General features: G+C 40.4%; 1 protein-coding gene across 4 annotated transcripts in view; it reads right to left on the bottom strand.

Annotated features, from left to right (window-relative positions):
* Positions 1-15374, bottom strand: part of tp63 (tumor protein p63) — a 33566-nt gene extending 18192 nt beyond the window's left edge. For 2 of the 4 annotated variants that reach the window (XM_063466062.1, XM_063466063.1), the window contains exons 1-3: positions 15322-15374; positions 9784-9918; positions 6988-7117 (exon numbers count right to left, since the gene is read on the bottom strand). In XM_063466062.1, the coding sequence (XP_063322132.1) occupies positions 6988-7117; positions 9784-9918; positions 15322-15374 (318 nt within the window). Of the gene's footprint in view, positions 1-74; positions 117-6987; positions 7118-9783; positions 9919-15321 lie in introns of those variants that run through there. The other 2 variants (XM_063466064.1, XM_063466065.1) reach the window with 1 other exon arrangement.
* Positions 15375-19023: the final 3649 nt, after the last annotated feature.

Below are 19023 nucleotides of genomic sequence, written 5' to 3'. Positions count from 1 at the left end.
CTTCACGCCAAGGAGGCTGGGGGACCAAAGAATGGAAGCGAAGGCTGATGCCCGGTTTCCCGCGCTGCTCTTACCTCGTTGTAAGAAGTTGTGGTCCCCGTCTCCAGGTACAACATGTTGGCACTGAGATTGAGCAGAGCTGCTGCTGTTTGCTCCACTGGCTCCAGGATTCCACAAATCTCTTTTCCTCACTCTAAAAGGAGTGATGTGAACTACAGATGCAAAGTGGACAAGCAGAAGCTCCTATAAGAATCTATGGGATGGTCATATATACCTTGGAAGAAAAGGGGGTGGGCCTAAGGAGCTTTACCTGTCCACACCCAGAAGAAGAGGCCTTGCTCTGCAGAGTTTTCTCTGCAAGAAAACGAATGACTTTGTCGACTTGGCAGCTTTGTTTATAATGAACTGCAACCAGAAAAAAGCATTTCAGACGTTTTAATAATTTTTATATGCAACGACGTGACAACGCAGAAGGCAAAGCGACAGAAAATGGAGAAAAAAGTATGTTTTTGTCTTGAATTTTCAAAAAACAGCGCTGTTCTCAGACGAATTAAAACTAAAACATTTTAAATGAGTTTTTAACAAAAAAAGAAATGCCTCGGGTGGTTTAAAATAATTTTCCAAATTAGAAAAAAAAGAGATGAGAGAGACGATTAATTCCTCCAGTGCAGGCCGCTGAGTGGGAGCTGCGGTCTGGGCTCGGGACAGATACACAGTTGCTTGTTAGCATAAGAATGGCTCCCCTCTGAAGCCCCAGAGCACTCTGAATGGAGAGGCCTGCAGGAAAACAAAGGGACTCCCGTAGATTACTTGTATCTATCAGAGATGACTGCTGTAGATCTGTTTTGGAAACATGCATTGTTTCTCAGCCTGTGTAATGACGGTGGGACTGAGCCGCTCGCTCTCCTGTGACTCCAGCAGCTCCAATAAGAGTGGCCTAGAGAGTGGGAGTCAATTTAACTTCGGATTCATACAGTTCGTGCAGAGAATCTTCCATTTCCAACTGTTGGGTGATGCTGGGACATTTTTTAATGAATTGTTTTGATTAATATGAACTAAAAACAAGCACAATGCAGAAGTAAAAGAAATATCACAGAAAATTGATATTATAGGCTCAGATGAACATCTAAAAGAGCATGTGCGTCTTTAGATAATCACATAAAATGAGAATTATTTTGACTTAAGAGGAGATACTGCAGATATAATGATATTTGGATACGGCCAGCTGATCTGCTCCATGACAGAGGTAGAGCAGGAGGAGGAGGAGGCCAGTCAGCAGGGCACACATCACTCCTTTGGTGACAGGGGGATAAAAATCTTGCCCTGTGGTCAGAATGATTTGAAAGTTGTCTGAAATCTAAAGCACAACTGTGACGTGCAGTCAGTGTCTCCAATCATCAACCACACCCCGCTCAGGCCCCGGGGTTTCAGCCCTGCAGGTCAGCCTGTCACAAAAGGCTAATCAACACTTTAAAGAGCTCAAGCCAGCGGCCTCCTAAGACTCCCGGCCTCAAAAACGGGCCAACCTGCAGCTTCTGAGGGTGATCATTTGTTTGGCAAAACAAACTTCTAATTATGTTAAAACAACAGTGACCTGCGAAAGAGGTTAGAGTCCTCAGATTGTGGCTAACGCTGCAGTAAATTACAGAACAGAGGCTGTAAAATGCAACAAAGGCAGGAGCTTCACACCAAAACAGATCCATTTCTACAGCAATGTACTGATAAGTGTAAACATTTGATCCGTGATAAGAAACATTTTTATGACTAAAAATGTCAGGACAGCATGTAGAAATAAACAGCTGGGTTCTTTAAAGACCCCAGTCGGTCACTTGAAGGTTAACTGCGTCACCTCGGCTGCTACAGCGGTGAGAAACTGAGTTGGAGCAGGCGGCGACTAAAGATCTGCAGATCCAGAGGCTCAGACAAAAGAGGCTTTGCTAAAGTTTTTCCTTTTAAAAAGGCTAGTCCTAAAGTCCGCTAGATTAGTTTAGTATCGGGTGTCGGGCTGCAGAGGCAGCAAAGGCACAGACACCTGACCTAAAACAGAGTAAGCTGCCGTCCTCACTGACAGATGCAGATGGTCGACCAAGCAGCAGAAAGCATCACTTGGGTGGCAAATCCCAAAATCCTCACAATCAACTGCCACCAAATCCTGAATCACTGAAGCTGCTTTTAGGGAAGCTAATTTATCCACAGACACATTTTATAAGTGAAAGAGAAACTGGGAACATTTTCAGCAATGATTTTTACGACCTTCACTGACCAAATGGCTGCAGAGTAACACTTTTGCATGCTAATTCAATTCTTTTATTTAAATATAAATAATCAGACAAGTGACGACACTGTAAAACAATGTGCTGGACATCTTACCTTCATCTTTGCATTAACAGAGCAGCCGGGATGTTTTTACACCAACGTAGCAAGGTGTCACATATATACTGGTAAGTGAAAGGGCTCAAATTCAGTGCTGCAGACTCAGTTTAAATCTAAACTTCACACACTGAGAAGACGGAAAGTATTTTAACTTTTCAACTTCACCCACGGAAACCCACTTTTAGTTTTAGTTTCCGAGCTGAAGCTTCTGGAGGTTCAAGTACTGAACACATCTGACTTGTCCTAAGCCTCAAGGTCCATGTGCAGGTCAAGCATGAGCCCCGAGTATTCACATTCTTTGGTGGGGTTTAAATGTGTAACCTGTTCTTTTTGAGCTTTCCGTGTGATCTATTTAAATGTTTCTGTAAAGCACTTTGCATCTATGTTTCAAAAAGTTTCTTTTTCTATATTTACACACACTGCCGAGTCCCGGTTCAAAATGGGCCTACTGGAGTTTATCTTTATTACCTACTTTAACAGAAATCTCTCCGTTGTGCTATTTCTGACAATCTGATAAAGAAAAATGCTCATTTTGTTTGCATATATGAAACGGTTAAAATCATTTTGGGGAATGCCAAAAATGTTTCTACTCAGGAAAAACCCTGGCACTAGAAAATGAAATGTAGATCACGGCTCTGAAAACATGATCACTCGCACGGCCCGCTTTTCAATATCCTCCAGTATCACAAACAATGAGCACAGAGACTCTGCCGCTTATTTCAAACAGAATCGCTGCTTTTTCATTTATCTGATCACCACAGACGCCGTGCAGAAAGAAACTGTGAAACACAAAAGAACCTTTTTTTAGTTCCTAATTGAATTTCAAAGTTTCTTTTACTGAATAAAAACATATAAACTAGTTAAAGATTTTAAGCCACTGAGCAGTAAAACCCTGGTTTTTCTGCCCCAGCTCTCACAATACTGCTGAAAAACCTGGTTTCAAACATGATATTTCTTAAAATAATATCCATAACAGGTTTTTCCTGCTGGCACCCCTGAAGAGCCTCTAACTTTTCCCCTGAAAGAAAATCACCTGGACTGGAAAAAATATTCTTCAAACCCTTGTTTATAAATATAAAAAAAGCCCTAATTACATCTTTATGAGATATGCACAGACTTCAGTTAAGTCTGTGTCCTCACCACATCTGGACCAGCCACACTCGAGTGCACAGTCGGCTCTAAAGTCTCATTCTGAGACAGATAAAATGTCATAAAACAGTAGAAAACATTATTACTGAAAGATGTATTCACCTGGTCACAACCTGCATGTTTTTTTTGTTGAACCCGGCACCATATAAAACTGCGGCGTAAAAACACAGCTCACCATGACCAACAAAGAAAGTAACAGGGGCCCCACATCCCCACATCTAAACTCTGACTTCTTACCAAATCAACAGTCATTCAAGTGGACCGTGGCAAGCAACCGTTCTTTGGTCTTCACCTTTAAGTGCTGGAGGCAAACTGGTGGAGCATTAAAACAAAATAAAGGAGTCTGTCTGCTTCATGCACCAGTTTGCTTCGGATTAAATAAAGTGTGATGTCCTGACGAATAAAGTTTGACGCCAAGCCTCTCGCTGCTTAGAAAGAGAAAAAAAAATAACGTTGGGAGGTAAATGCTCGAGGAAAGGGCTCAAACGCTGTGGTAATAAGTGCACCACATGTGCTAAAGTCTGCATTAAAAAGCATTAATTTCAGCTTTGTTAAATGTGGGACACAAAAGAGAAAACCCCTCATCTGCTCAAACACTGAACACAGGGGCACTCACGCTGAGACACACAGTAGGTGAGGGGAAAAAAATCCAAACACAAACATGTAATTAGATCTCGAAGGAGCCTCGTGTTGATTGAGCTACTCCTCTGTAAAGTTGTTTAAACTCTAACCTGCGACTGAAAAGCACCTCGGTGCCTCTGCTCGACAACTGCATCTTCCACGCACAGCTGATCACAGCTTTATCTGGCTGTAAAATCAGCTGTTTGGGGTAGGATATAGCGTTTCTCCTGCCACGATCCCCGCTACATTCCTTCATGTTATTCTACCCTCTCCTTCCCCCTTCGTTGCCACCCCACCTCCACAACCTTTACATGGAGAAGACACGTACTGATAGATGAGACCTGGGACCTCTACAACAGAGGCAGGTGCTGCGTTAAATTGTTGCCCTGCAGCTACAGTGCAAAAAAAAAAAGAAAAAAAGAAAAAAAAATTTAGAATAAAAAGGAATTTCACATTAAACGTAAAGCCCACACAATACAAATAAGTCCCCCGGGGCACTAAACAGTGAGCTGCATTCTAATGACTCATGAAAGAGGCACACCTCCACACGGGTGGAAGAGGAAGGGGGGCAGGTTGAGGGTGGGTTCGCCCACCGCAGCTTTTCATCAAAACAGAGGTATGACTCGGTAATAACGGCTGGGGCTTGGTGATTGGCAAGCGGCCACCGGAGCGAGCTTTTAGCCCACACCGATGCTGCCAGATCTGCTGCTGTGCCAATCGCTGCACCACGCCCCTCTCTGGTGCACAAAGTGGAAAGTGGGTGGTGGGGGTGGAGCCGTTAATCATCAGTTCAAGAGAGCACAGGCCCCCTTGGGGGATGCACAGTGTAACGTTACTCAGCTCCCCGAACAAAATTTTTATTTGCTATTTTTTTCCCGCCCTGGCTGGACAACGGCATTCCTACACTGGGAGGGGAGCGTGCACATCATCGCTGAGCAGCAGAGCTGACAAGGACTTGCCTGCGCTACAGGTCAAACGTGGATTTACAAACCTGTGTTTTAACTCAGTGTTTTTCTCTGTGAGACGCAGAGAAGACCGAGGTGAAAAGATGGGTGAAACTGACACAACTGAGCTGTACTTTGTTTAACTAAAACTCATCCCCCATCGTTTCTTTCACCTAATGATTGACAAAAAATATGGTAAGGTGTGGGATGTGAACTTTTTGGGGCTTCTAAAGTGGGGCATACCAGAAAAAGTTTGAAAACCACTGATCTACAGCAAGAGAGATGATTTAGGAATGAGTTTCCTTGTTAAAGCCTTCACACACTATCCCCCATCAACGTAGGCTGGATGTGCAATGAAAGCGTCGCTGCTAAGGATGTCATCATTGCACAAATGTAAAGAAAAACACCATAACCGGCTGCGTAGCTGCAAAGAAGCATGAAAAATATGGCAGATATAGCAAAAATTCCTTAATTTTCCTTAATGAAACTAAGTAAGAGTGTACATGAAAAACCAAGAAATGGGAAAAATGGGAGTAGAAATACTTTATATGTTGTCACATATAAACACTGTAAATAAAAACGGCAGCTTTCACCTGTATCCATATGCTGGTATAATGATCAGAGCCAACAGCCAATCGTGTGTCGAACGCGTTTCCGGCCCTGACATCTCCTGCATTGAGGTTTTTATCTTTTTGTAACCCCCTCTTGTCTGATGTTATGTCAGTTTTCGGCATTTTCTTCCTGCCTGACTGTGTTCGTCTCTGCCCATCGGAGACCCTCGATAAGAACTTTTATTTAAAATGGTTCAACCCTCATGATCCATCTTCTCTTTGCTAAATGTGACTATATCAGCCTAACCGTAGCTCTATGGCAAACCAGCAGGTAGCACATCATTATACCTGAACTAGCCTGACTTCACCAATCTTCTACTAAACTTTTTAAATCTTCTTCTCATGGATGCTGGACTTCTTACAGAGCTTACAGAGCTTTGATTAGCAGTTAGGCGATTGTGTTGATGCCTGAAAAGCGTACAGGTGAACGTAGCCGAGCAGCAGCCATGCAGCTGCAGAGAAGCAGTACTTGCAAAGGTGGGTTTCACACGTTTCCTGATATAAAATTCTTCTATAATTTTCCTTCCACTGCAGCTGCGTCTTGTTATATGTGGTGAAACTGGAAAAATCAGACTATCTGTACTAAGATGTCGCAAGCTTGAACTCCTTCTCTGTCCAGAGAGGGATACGTCATGTGACAGTGGCAGGCGCGCACGCTACTATCAACTCACTACCTGCCTCAGAGGGGCCACCCAGGTCAAGCACAGCTCAGGCTAAATCAGATAAAATCGCCAGCTTACAGACAACATCTCAGGAAAAAACAGATAAACCTTTCTTCACCGGTGTGTGGAACCACTCTGCACCACCTTCTCTTAACCTTCCCAGGGAAATTCCATTGTTAATTTGAATGTAGGTTCTGTGTTTTACAACATATGTAATTTACACTATGAATCCAATCAACTCAAAATGAAAGTGATAGCATACGGCTCATAAATGATGAAAAAATGCACAAAATAATTAGCTACTGAGAAAATGGTGAGTCATTTAAGGAGAAGCATGGTTTTCCACTTCGGGGCATGAGATGAAGGCCTTGGAATTTACTGGTTAAAAAAATAATAGCCCTCAAAAATAAATATTTGATTGTTTCTGTGAGTATTGAACCAAAAACCAGGCTGTAAACTGGTTATTTAGTTTACCGGTTGCACTGTGCATTATTAAATAATGGGCTCAAACAATCCTGAGAACGTCACAGGTTACTCGTATTGTTACCTCTATAAATAATTTGTTCTCAGGCAGCAGAATTTAAAGTAAATCATTTATTTTCCCACTGAAACCTTACATGTACTTACAGAAAGTGGTTCATCCGGCTCACGCATGGTTATGCAGTCCATGCTGATCTGAATGGTGTTTCCTGCCGAACCGTCGGCCGGACTGTCGCTGAAGTTCAGCTCGATGGGCTGAACTGAATGAATAGCAGATCTGAAACAGCAACAATACAGATTAATGGGTCATTCCATGTAAAATAAACCAAATCTGAGAAACGTTTCTTTACATCCCCCCTCAGAATCTGCTGATTTTTATTTACAGGGATTTCAGTGAATTTATTGACCCATCATACTATGAATAGTTTTAGCTTTTGGAGTACACAGTGATTGTTTTTAACTTGTGCTACATTTTCTAGAATTCTGTAGCCTTCATAACTTACAGTCCAGGAGATATTCACATTAAATATTAAACACATTTAAGCTCTGTTAAGAACTGAAATCAAATCAATTTTGGACCCACTCCAAGAGTCAATCTAAATTCTTGTTTATAGCAGTGTGTAGCTGTGTGCATCAGTGTGAATAAACTGTCTGTAACGCAGAGGAACAGAATCGATTACTGGCACGCCGGATGTTTCATCTGTTTTCTGATAAATCACTGGTGCAAATTTCAAAAAGTGAATTATGGGTAAACTTTCAAGGTTCACCATGTCGTTACCGTGTGGGATAGTTTGGCTAGATTGTGGTGTGGGCGTAAAATTGATCAGGCTCATGCGTCTCTCTCCCTCCTTTCTCTCATCTGTCCTGTGATTTCATGTTGTGATACATGTAAAATTATTACTCTGGGAGAAAGTTAGAGTTAGCAGCAGAAGCTCTCTGACTTTTGTTCTTGCACCGGTGCCCTCTGCCTCTCTGCGAAGTCGCACTGTTTGCTCACCCAGTGAAGAGAGCAGAGACAGACAGAGCTAACAGAAGACAAGGGGGAGAGTGAGGAAAGATGAGACATTTTTTAAAATTAAGTCGACCTATAGCTCAGGAAATATGACACAGGAATAAAACTGACACATACAAAATGAATTCAGGATGTTAGCTATTGACTGAAATATATAAGAGTTACACTGACCCGGCTGACAGGGTCAAATGAGCCACCAGAGAACCAGACTTTAAAATACAACTGTAAATTTATTCTTTTACAAATTAACTGTATATTTATACAATTAATAACCGAGTTCTCAATAATGCTGATGTTATTATTGACAAATAAATAAATATTGAAACTAATTTGTTTCCACATAAACATTTTTAGACAAAGTACACTGCTAAAAAAATGTAAATGAACAACTTTTAATCAGAGCACAGAATCAAGTCAGTTAAACTTCGATATTGATATAATATCAGTATAGAAGTTATACTGACAGAATACTGATCTGGTCAATTAAGTAGCAGAGGGGGTTGTTAATCATTTTTAGCTGATTTAGTGTTAATGAAATTATTATTGTAGGGTCTACCTTACAATATAAAGCGCCTTGAGGAGACTGTTGTTGTGATTTGGTGCTGTATAAATAAAACTGAATTAAATTAAATTGAACAATAGGCACACTACAGGGGCAACCATTCCAAAATAGGAATGGTTTTACAGGTGAAGCCCACTGACATTTTTTTCCTCCACATCTTTTCTGACGTTTTTTTCACTAGTTTTGCATTTGGCTAGGGTCAGTCTCACTGCTGGTAGCAGGAGCCGCACCCCACACTGGTGCAGTGTGTCATGGGGTCCTCTTGGTGCACTACAGTGCTGAACCTCAAGCGGTATAATATAGGCAGCTTTTGGGGGATGAAGGAATTGATACCATCGACCAGGCTCATCTGACCTAAATCCAGTAGAACACCTCTGGGACTTTATGTGATGGTCCATCCAATGCTGTCAGGCTGCACCCAATTGTCCTGGAGCTCATTGATGACCTGGACCAGATCTGAGATTAGATTTCCCAGGACATCATCCGTCGATGCGAAGCACGCGGTGGTCATAAAAACTACCGAGTACCATTCGGAGTTTTCAACAAAATTGTGTATAGTTGCCTGCATGGAAGTGCAGCTGGAAAATGAAGTCAACATGAACTGCAGTTCCTCTAACGTCCATCGGTGAGGTAGTCCCCATGGACGCCCATGTTAAAATGTCCAACTTTACAGTAGAAACTTGCAGTCTGAGTCCATAATCAATCTGAGAGGGTGAATGTTTTCTTATAAATTATCCACCTGGACACGGATGTGGCCACTTTGACTGAAAGAGTTAGTGAACTGGACTGTGTTCATTGAGCTTATGCTGCCTTTACTGACAAGAAATTACATCCTGCTTGGCGAAATTCTAGTATTTTAGTAGCCTCTTAATTAGCACTAATTAGAGGGTATCTATGTATCTCTCCCACATTCTTACAGTTTATTTGTGCAGTTTGTTACTGTTAGCAAATAGCTTCACGCTCCAACATCCTGTCCAAATACAATCACTTCTGATTTAAAAAAAATAAAACAATGGGGTAATCCTAACCCAAAAACCAGTGAGTGACGTCACGGTGGCTAAGTCCACCTTTTACCCACTGGCTGAAAATAACGTTGTTGTGTCCATAGGCAAGTTTTACATAGGGGCATAAACGTGGATAAATTCAAAGCTAGAAAAAAAAAGAGAAACTAAAGTGTGAGGATAACTGCTGCGAGTGAGAAGGAAGTCAGGCAAAGAAGCTGACGTGGTTTATAAATTCCACATGAAAGAAGAAAAAAAATCCCCAAAGTGAAAACTAACGCACAAACATCTAAAATATGTGCATAGCTGAATATTTCACTACGGCCTTTTTTTCCCTTGTTTTGTTGTTTTTGGCAGTATTCACTTACTGGTCGAGCATATCAAACAGCTGGTTGAACACATCTTGGCTGAATAAGTCAGTTGTCTGTGCTGCCTGATTCTGGGACATGGTGGTGAGGAATGAGCCCTCTCTCCAGGACAGACGAGCTGAAGGGTCCCTGAGTCTGCAGAAAGACACCATCAATCAGCTGTAATCATTTTATTACACCCATTCCTGCTCACTTACTGCTGCCATTTCTGAAAAACTATTTTAAAGGGAAGTGTTTTATAGTTGCAAAGTCAGCGAACATAAAAGCTGATGTGCTGTGCTAAGATGCGGCCACCCAGCCAGTGGAGATAAAGGAGGAGGAGGAGGAGTCCTGCTGGCAGCCATTCATGAAGAGCACTTCCATTGTGAAGAAGTCAGCCTACATAATGCTGAATATTTGTACTACACATAATGGTGATTATGTACCATTCAGACAGAGGCACTTTGACCTGCTGCCTTGAAACATTACACCTGCTTCAGAGCTCTGCCCGCCATTGTTCCTGCTGAAGTGGCGCACGCTGCAGTCTGAGACAGGCGGAATTCCCCCCAACGTCTATATGATAGCACCGCTACAACTTGTGGTATGCGTACAGCTGGGGGAGCTCGGGAGGGGGGCCGATGGGGCGGCCATAATCTGAAGCTGGCACTATTTTAGGTTTTGGAATTCCCCAACGCTGTGATGAATGATATTAATACCTGTCTTACAAACACAGGCATATCTAATGAAGCAAATAATTTCACGTATGCAGGAGGCTCATATGAGGGAGTGCAGAGAGCTGAGATTAATTTAGTTTGCAAAGCTCAAGAATTATTATGGGTAAGATGTCACAGATTAGGGCCTACATATTAATCATGTCCAGACACATTTAATAGAGTAAAGTTAGATGTTTCTACAACATTAGGACCACGACAAAGCTTGGATTGATCATGAATTACAGCGGCTTGCAAGGAAGCTGTATTTCAGCTCGCCTTGTATAAAAAGCTGCATTTATATCAGACCTGCACAATAATTAAACTGACACGATATGCAGCAAACTGAAACTCCAAAATGCTTCAGTGAATCCAAAAAAATCGTTCATCTGACCTCTTTCACCTGAAATGTAACATAAATAATTTAATAAAGCCAGAAAAGAATTTAATAAATGTCTCAAATGAGAAGTCAGTCGATCCGCTGCAAAAATAGCACGCACCCCTTTAAACCAGTCTACTAACAAGGACAGTTCCTCACACAGCTGCGTTTTTGTGATTTTTATTTTAAACTTGTAACCAACCTAAATATATAAGTTTTGGGAAGCCTGTAAGCCATTTCTGCCATCTGACCTTAACATAAGATTTGAAAACTAAAACTACATTTTGGGACTTTTAAAACTTTTCGCATCCTATGTCGGATAGTTTTCGGTAACGATTTGCCCTTTCAGCCGCAGAGCGCCTCCAGCACGCTCTGCCCCTCTGTACAATATTTAAGTGATGGTGTTACGAAGTAAGGAACCATATATACTATGTGAGGAAAGTCTGCCAAAAATAATGTTGCTAAATGCGATCATGATGAGAAAAAAAAAGTACTGAAGTATGTGGCAACTTTGTGTGGCTATAAAACACATTTGGGAAGGAAAACTACAAATAGTTAATAAAACAATATAGAAAGCGTTTTTCAGGTGTTCACACAGCTATAGTTGACATCTGCATTAGTAGTCTATAACCTAATTTATTGCCTCTAATTGGACATTCTGTGCTCTTTTAAGGAAGCAGAATAATTTTGAGTCAAGCTGAAAAGTGGATCTTTGATCAAGTTCAAAATTTGCGTCCTCTGGCTATACTGTTCTGTATTTTAAGAGTTTATTCAGAGGGGTAATACTTATCATTATTATGATGAGGAAAGCAGACAGAGCTCAATCTACAAATAACTATAAATATACAACTATTCAAATCTTTATGAAAAGTCACAGGGCTCTTTAAATAGATATACACATATTGTTATTTATATGCATACACATGGGTTTATGATCCAGAGCATATATGAAAATGATCAAGCAAATCCAGCAGCTTTTTCTTCTCTGCTTTTTTTGCTACTAATTTTTTAATTTTTAATTTCATTGTATGTACTCTTACTTTATGTAAAAAGTCACAGTGTGCATAATTTATGTTACACTGCTAACACAGACCCCACACATACCAACTGGACACCCACTGAACAGACAAATTTGATATATTTACATGTTTTACAGCTTTTAAAAGTCTTTTTGTTTATGATTTGTGTTTAAATTGTAATGAAAATTGTTTTTTTTTTAAAAGATATGAATATTAAAAAGAATAAAGCATGCTGTATATCTCTCTTTGACTGGCTAAATATTGTCAACTACTCACATGCGAGTGCAACCTAGCACATTTACAAAATAAGTTCACCGTAAATCTAATGCATTTGATTTTTATATATAACAAAACCTAAAATATGAGTTTTGCAGAACTCAAACTGATCAGTGGTTTACAGCTGTACACTCTCAAATTGGCAGCTGTTGAAAATGTTTGAGAGCAAATGTGATGTTACATTAACGTTTCGTTAATGTAAAAAAGAAAATGAAAACTGCTACAAACTTGTACGCAATAAGCCCCACCCAAACCAACTGCAACACAGATATCCTCCTTTTACGTGAATGCATGAGTAAGAATATCTAAGAGTGCACCTCTTTGACTGCCGTCAGCCTACAGGCACTAAGATGACATTTACTGATGGCAGCGATTGTTTATCTGTTGTGTCACATCAATTTTGTGCAGGCTAAATGTTTAAAGATCGCGAGATAAAGAGCAGAAAGACTTTCTAAAGATTCATCTATGGCCATAATGAAGGTACCAATAAATCCATGTTTGCAATTACAGTGTAAAATCCTTTCAGTTCATCCATACTAACAGTCTAAGGATAAAACGTGTAAAAGTATAACACTAAATACCTTCAGTACTTCCATAACAAATTTTTAAGGCATTATTTGACAAAATGCTGTTAGTACTTTTGCTTAAGAACTCATTCCTGCTAAAGACTAAGCATTAAGCCACAGAAGGAATTAAACTGACAACAGATAGATGCCAAGATTGATTTATTTTTTAAATCTAGGAATTAAAAAAAATAATCAACTTATTTGTGCATATTGTTGTACAGCCAACAGAAAACATGTGACATCGACATCTGAGTTATGAATATTTTTCACAGTAATTCATAATATAATATAAACTGCTTTTAAAATGCAGAATTTGCCCCAGAATAAGGTTTTAAATGCTTATTTCTTTTCTACTATTTTTGCAATTGCAACATCATCCCATACATTTAAATTCAGGATTTCATATCGTCCCTTAGTTAGAACCACTCAAATTTAAAGAGCAAAAGAAAAAAAAGAAAGAAAGAAAGAAAAAAAAGAAAATAAATAAAATTATTTGTAAAGAATAGTAGTAAAATAAATTGTGATATTCTTGAAATGATCCATTATGCTAGGGCTTACTGATTCATAAAAGCCATCTTCTTCATCCTTATCAACATGTTGCTTTGTTCTAAATACATCCAAACCACAGAAGTATCTCTTCAGAGTCTGTCAAAATAGTGATTGATTTATTTATTTTTTTTTACTTTGAATAGCGCCAAAACGCTTTTGTAGGAAAGCATTTACAGCAGTACACAAATCAAAACCTGGTGGCTTAGCTGCCTGGCACAAGAGCACATGAGGAGTTTGAAGGAAACATGCCAAAGAGGGAAAAAAAAATCACAAAGGATGACTTAAAACAAAACAAAACAGGTAAATGGCAGGTAGAGCAGGTGAGGTGTCATCTGTGTTCAAGGAGAAAGGATTTAGGTGTGGTCATCCACGTGACCTGTGCCTCACATTAACTCCATTTCATTCTTTAATTTTCTTTTAAAATACAGAAGAACTAGTTTAACTGACATCCCATTAACTTGTCCAAAAGACTTTTGAGCTTTGCTTCTTGGTATTGTCTGATCACCAGTCAGCATCCAGAACTAAAGCTGTTTATCAGGTTCTGCGTGTACAGCTATCCATGCCTATAAATACACTAAAACAGTTTAATGGTACACTAAAATAGTAGATCTGCAGCCTAACCCTGCTGATGTCCTGCACTACTTTGTGCTTAAGAAAATAATTTTCGTTGTTGTAATAAGGCACACATGTCCACTTTCAAATGCATATCACATAAATGCAATATTCTATCTTTTTTTAATCATCATTTCAAAGCAGTTTTATTTTACTAACGGACTTTCGAGATGGGCTTTGTCCCTTTTCTGGCTGCATTTTGTCTGCTTTTGGGTGTCTGGTTACTCTGAGAGGTTTTCGGTTAGCCCGAGGCAAAGGCTGTTCAGCATCCACTTAAACACAGTGCAGCGCCTCCAGACGAGACTGGGGCAGAGGTCAGCACTAAACAGGGATGGCCATTGTCTCTTGGCAGGTTGTGCACACCGACCGATGAAAATGCAATCAAAACAAACAGCCCAGCCGATCGGGGCCCTTCTCCAGTGTCATTATTAATCACTTTTCAAAGGCCTAAGACCTTCTCTCCCTCATCCGTCAGCCGAGGCTGGAAAAGGGACATGAGTGAAAAACAATAGAAAGCCCCAGAGTTTCTCCTCCTCTTATTTTGATCATCTGGTGCAAGAGGGCAGGTAAGGCGTAGAAGGCAAAGGATACAAGACAGGTGGAGGGATTTACAGGCCAAGGAAGATACTTTTCATCCCTTTTCAAAAACAGTTACATTGTTTTCAAATTTGTGCCAGAGCCAGAACGGCCAAAAATGTCATCAAGCAAAATAGAAAAACTAATGAAAAAAAAAAAATTACAAATGTAACTGTTAAACTCAACTACAAGAGTGCTGTGATGGTAAATTTAAAAGGGCAAAAAGCACACAGAACACATCCAATCTGAACAGAATTTAAAGAAGATCTGCATTTAAATATTTTAGAATGAGAGAAGAAACACTCATGTAGGTAGTTTTAGTGCAAACTGTACCATTCATGTGCAATTATCAAAGCCTATAGAGGTACAGTAATGTCCTGAAACTGAGATATAATCATCTTACATCTGACATATTTTGTACTAGCACATGCACTCCCTTTGAGGTTCAAAATTCTCCAGAACAGGACCTCCGGATGTCATGTAATCTGCCTGCCTTCAGCCCTGATTGCCCTTTACACATGCATTGTTGCCATAAGTATGTCGCCCTTATAAATATATCAGGACCGAGCAGCAGCAGCTGAGGATCCAGGCAGACACAACTGTTCTCGGGTCGTTTTGGACCTCCAGACAGCGTGAACTGCAGCGCGGGTCAAACAGGAGCAGGGAGATTCCCAGCCGGCAACTCCTAAATCATTCTTTTAAACTTAATGTAAGGCTCATTATGAAGGAGTATAGCTACACTTCGAATCCATGCAACACATATTGTTTAACTAATTAGGCAAAAAAAACAAAAACACATGACCTCAATACAGTCTACCGTATATGTACGTGTGAGTATAGGTCATCAATTTTGACAACCTTTAGGTACTTACCGCCGAAAGGGAAACTCGGGGTAATACTGCACAGCTGTGTAAGGTGAATTCATGTTGTCATGCCAGAGTTCACTTTGCTGAAAGCTTCAGAATGATCAGCTTGTCATAAATGGATCAATAGCTGTGCTTGAGCTATGAGAATCAATTAAAGTACAATAAAAAAAAAATACAGTTGAAAAACACAACCAGGCCTGGATTAAAGTGCCGGAGGGTACAGTGCAGAGTGGAGAAAGTTTGAGAGATGTTTTGAATTTAGGTATTTTTTCTTAGGCTACCCAAAATAGGCGGGGCTTGTGCCTTCTTTCTGACCAATCCCCTGCTCCAGCTGTACAAGATATCACTCACTCTCAGTTGCTAGGATATAGATATCAAGCAACTACATTTGACCCCAACACACAAACACCCACACACCAGCAAGCCACTATCCTGAAAAGCTCCCCACTTACATCCCACTCCTCCATCTGTCTCTGGCCTTGTTCTGATATTTCCACCCAGACTCCCGAGCGGATTTTGCGGCCCGAGAGCACGTCTGTTGCGTCACGCTTCTCAGCGAATACTGAGAGGGTTTCGGGCGCGCTGAATATTTCCACAAACGCGCCCCGAATAGCAGCAACTGTTCATTCTGTGCCGATTCAGCAATTTTAAGGAAGTGAAACAAACTCTTAGGTCAAGAACTGACTGTTCTTGTGGAAAAACTAAAAATGAGAATCCCCTTTAAACCTAAACAGACACCAGATAAAAATACTTTCTCATTACAGTAGCCTACATAAACTCATATTTAGGCACACTCTGAAATCGTGCCACATCCTGGCACATACTTCCAATTCAACCACCCTCTCAGCCAAGCAGTATGGCAATGTAAACCTAGAGGTGTTGTGTGGTTTTCAGATATGAACAGCAGATGAATCAGTATGCTAAAATAAAAGGAAGGGTCACCGCAGGGGGAATGATAATAAATAGATGTGGTGTATCCAGGGAACACAAACCTTTAAGCTGCTCTCTTGTACTTTTAATAAAGATATAGAGCCTCTCTCTGCTCGCGGTGCACCTGTGAGACACGGCACTGATACAGCGGATACTATGTGCCAACCTGGTGACGAGACACTGTGGACACACGGCCTCTATTTTTAACATACTGTATTGGAAGGTTTCATATCAGCATTTTCACACTCGGCTGAGTTCGTAAGGAATGAAGCACCCTCTTTGTTTGTTTCTCAGCGTAAAGAACATCTGGACAGTCCACTCATCAAGTAAACCCGTACGCTTTGGTGATGTATGTCACATTTTGGTGATGGACTGTGTGCCTTCTCAGTCATCCAGGGCATTTGAGTTGAAGGTAACTGGACTTCTGAGAGACCTGTAACTACCTTGAACCCAAGCATTCAGGATCACATTTTGTGATTTATTGTAAAAACAAACCCAGAATTGGTCACATTACATTTCCCGCCAATAAATATCCACTCATGAATCTCCCATTCCAGTCTTTTGAAGCCTGAATGACCATCTCTTTCTAAATGTGGCAGATTCAATGGACTGCCAAGAAGTATTTTTTTATTATACTGTAGGTTATGTATTGTTTTGTACTGACTAGTTTATGGAAAAGAGCCCCATCAACCCTAGAAAGGCTGAACAGGTGCACCTGTATAAATAGTTGCATGACCCAGCTCTCAGAGACCGAAAACAATCAGCCTGATTACCATTAGCCATTCCTTTTATACTGGTGCAAGCTTGGAGTACACCTAAAATACACATGCATTGCAGTGTAGGGTCTATGCTGATGAATCAGCGTGGTCACAAAAAAAAAATGGAAAGCATGAAGACATCAACACACTCATGGAAGCAACTACAACACTCGCTTCAGATCTATGAAAACAAAGCGATCGCAAGTTTAGCAGCTATAAAAACAATAAAATAATTCACTTATATTAACAATATTTCAAAACATTTCATAGCTGTAAAAATGACCTTACTCTGTCATGGACCAGTGACTTTCCAGACACCATTTCTTGCTAATCCATCCAAACAGTCTGGAGCAACCAGCTAAGAGACAGTGGATAAGCAACACTGCCATCTCCAAGTGACAGTTTTAATTCTATATATTAGGTTTACCTATCCTGACTTCTGTTGTTGTCTTCGAGGTGCAAACAGGGTAAATACCTAAAACAACGGTGTTAACATTCGGGATATTTAGGGTATTTCCTGTGTATAACAAAGAACTCGCACCAGCAAAGGAGGTTATGGGCTTCCCCAATGGTAAATCACCAGGAGTGTGATTTTTAAAGTTGGGTTTAACTTACCTAAGCTTTGACACATACTTATTAATATTTTCCTTAACTGCATTTCATATTTTGAACGAGTAAAAAATACTTAAACTTTAATTTATGGGTTTAGTTTATGAACACCACATGAATGACACGAAATAAATAAACTTTCATGTGTAGCCTTAGGGTGGAGGCTCCTAATGATGCTCAAATCTAAACCTGCCACAAAAGCGGGTAAACAAGAAACACCCTAAAAACAATACAAGTTCACAAGCAGAAAGCAAATAAAAGAACAATATGCACAACTCACTCACACTAAGTTACATCAGATGTGACTGAGCTGTGACTTTCAGCCACTTCTTCAAAAATAATTTTAAAAATTAAAAAGAAAAATGCTGAAAACAAGTTGAAAAAGAATTTTAGATGGAAATTTAACTCCAGTGCCTCATCAGAGCCACCAACAAACACTCCGCTTAGTTGTGGCGCTACATTGTGCACGATCTTCTACAAAAAACCACCAACGGATGTGAACATCAAATGATCAAATGTGAGACTGTGTTGTGATATGACCGAATCATTGAGTGCATCCGACGTTCTCCTGCATGTCTGCTGATCTGATTTCTAAAATAAGTAAAGCTAGGCTTAATTGGTCATAGTTTTATAATCACATTGAGTTCTAATTTGGTTCAAAAAAGTCCACAAGCTGCCAATTTTTATGAAATTTTTAGAGACGTGAAAGTCTGAAATGAGTCACACCCAACGACCGTGCGAAAGTATGAGCAACTATTCCCCCAAGGTCACTGCTGGAAATACCAGCGACCGTTATTGGGTTGCTCTGTGAAACATGGTTCCCAGCTGAAAAATGACAACCAATCACAGCTCACATAAACACGACTATAGTAAAAACCCACTTGTAAAATCCCATGGTGATTATTAGGTTATTTAAGCAACAAGCCTCTCTAAACCTAACACACACACACTGCAGCTTTGACCACCTCCCAGCACAACAAGGACAAACTGACCTCAAGATATCATTAAATCTGATATTTACAATGACACACGAAACCCTTACATCATTAATTACTCTAAGGCCCAGGCACTGGAAACCAGTCACCGAGCCGCTATTACTTCATTTGAGATGTATGTGTGTGTTTATGGGTTAACAGCTACGTCAGGGACATCTCTGGTACTGTCATCAGTGGGAGAGCACATATGTCTAATGTGGTTATTATTCTCACAGGCCTCTGGTTAGAGAGCGTTAATCCCGCTTTAATCTGCAATTGTATCTGCAGATCAAGCCATAGATGGCAACCAGCCTGAGTGATCGGAGCGCCCGGTGTGCTTAATTCATTCTGGTGTGTTCATCGTGCTGAAGGCATTATATACCCGGTTCACACAGCCTTATTAATGTCAGGAGTTTACATACAGGATGCCAACGAGC

This window comes from Pelmatolapia mariae, linkage group LG23 (assembly GCF_036321145.2).
Source record: "Pelmatolapia mariae isolate MD_Pm_ZW linkage group LG23, Pm_UMD_F_2, whole genome shotgun sequence".
NCBI classification, from domain to species: Eukaryota; Metazoa; Chordata; class Actinopteri; order Cichliformes; family Cichlidae; genus Pelmatolapia; species Pelmatolapia mariae.
Note: the sequence above shows the minus strand (reverse complement) of the source record. Positions and strands in the feature narration are given on the sequence as shown.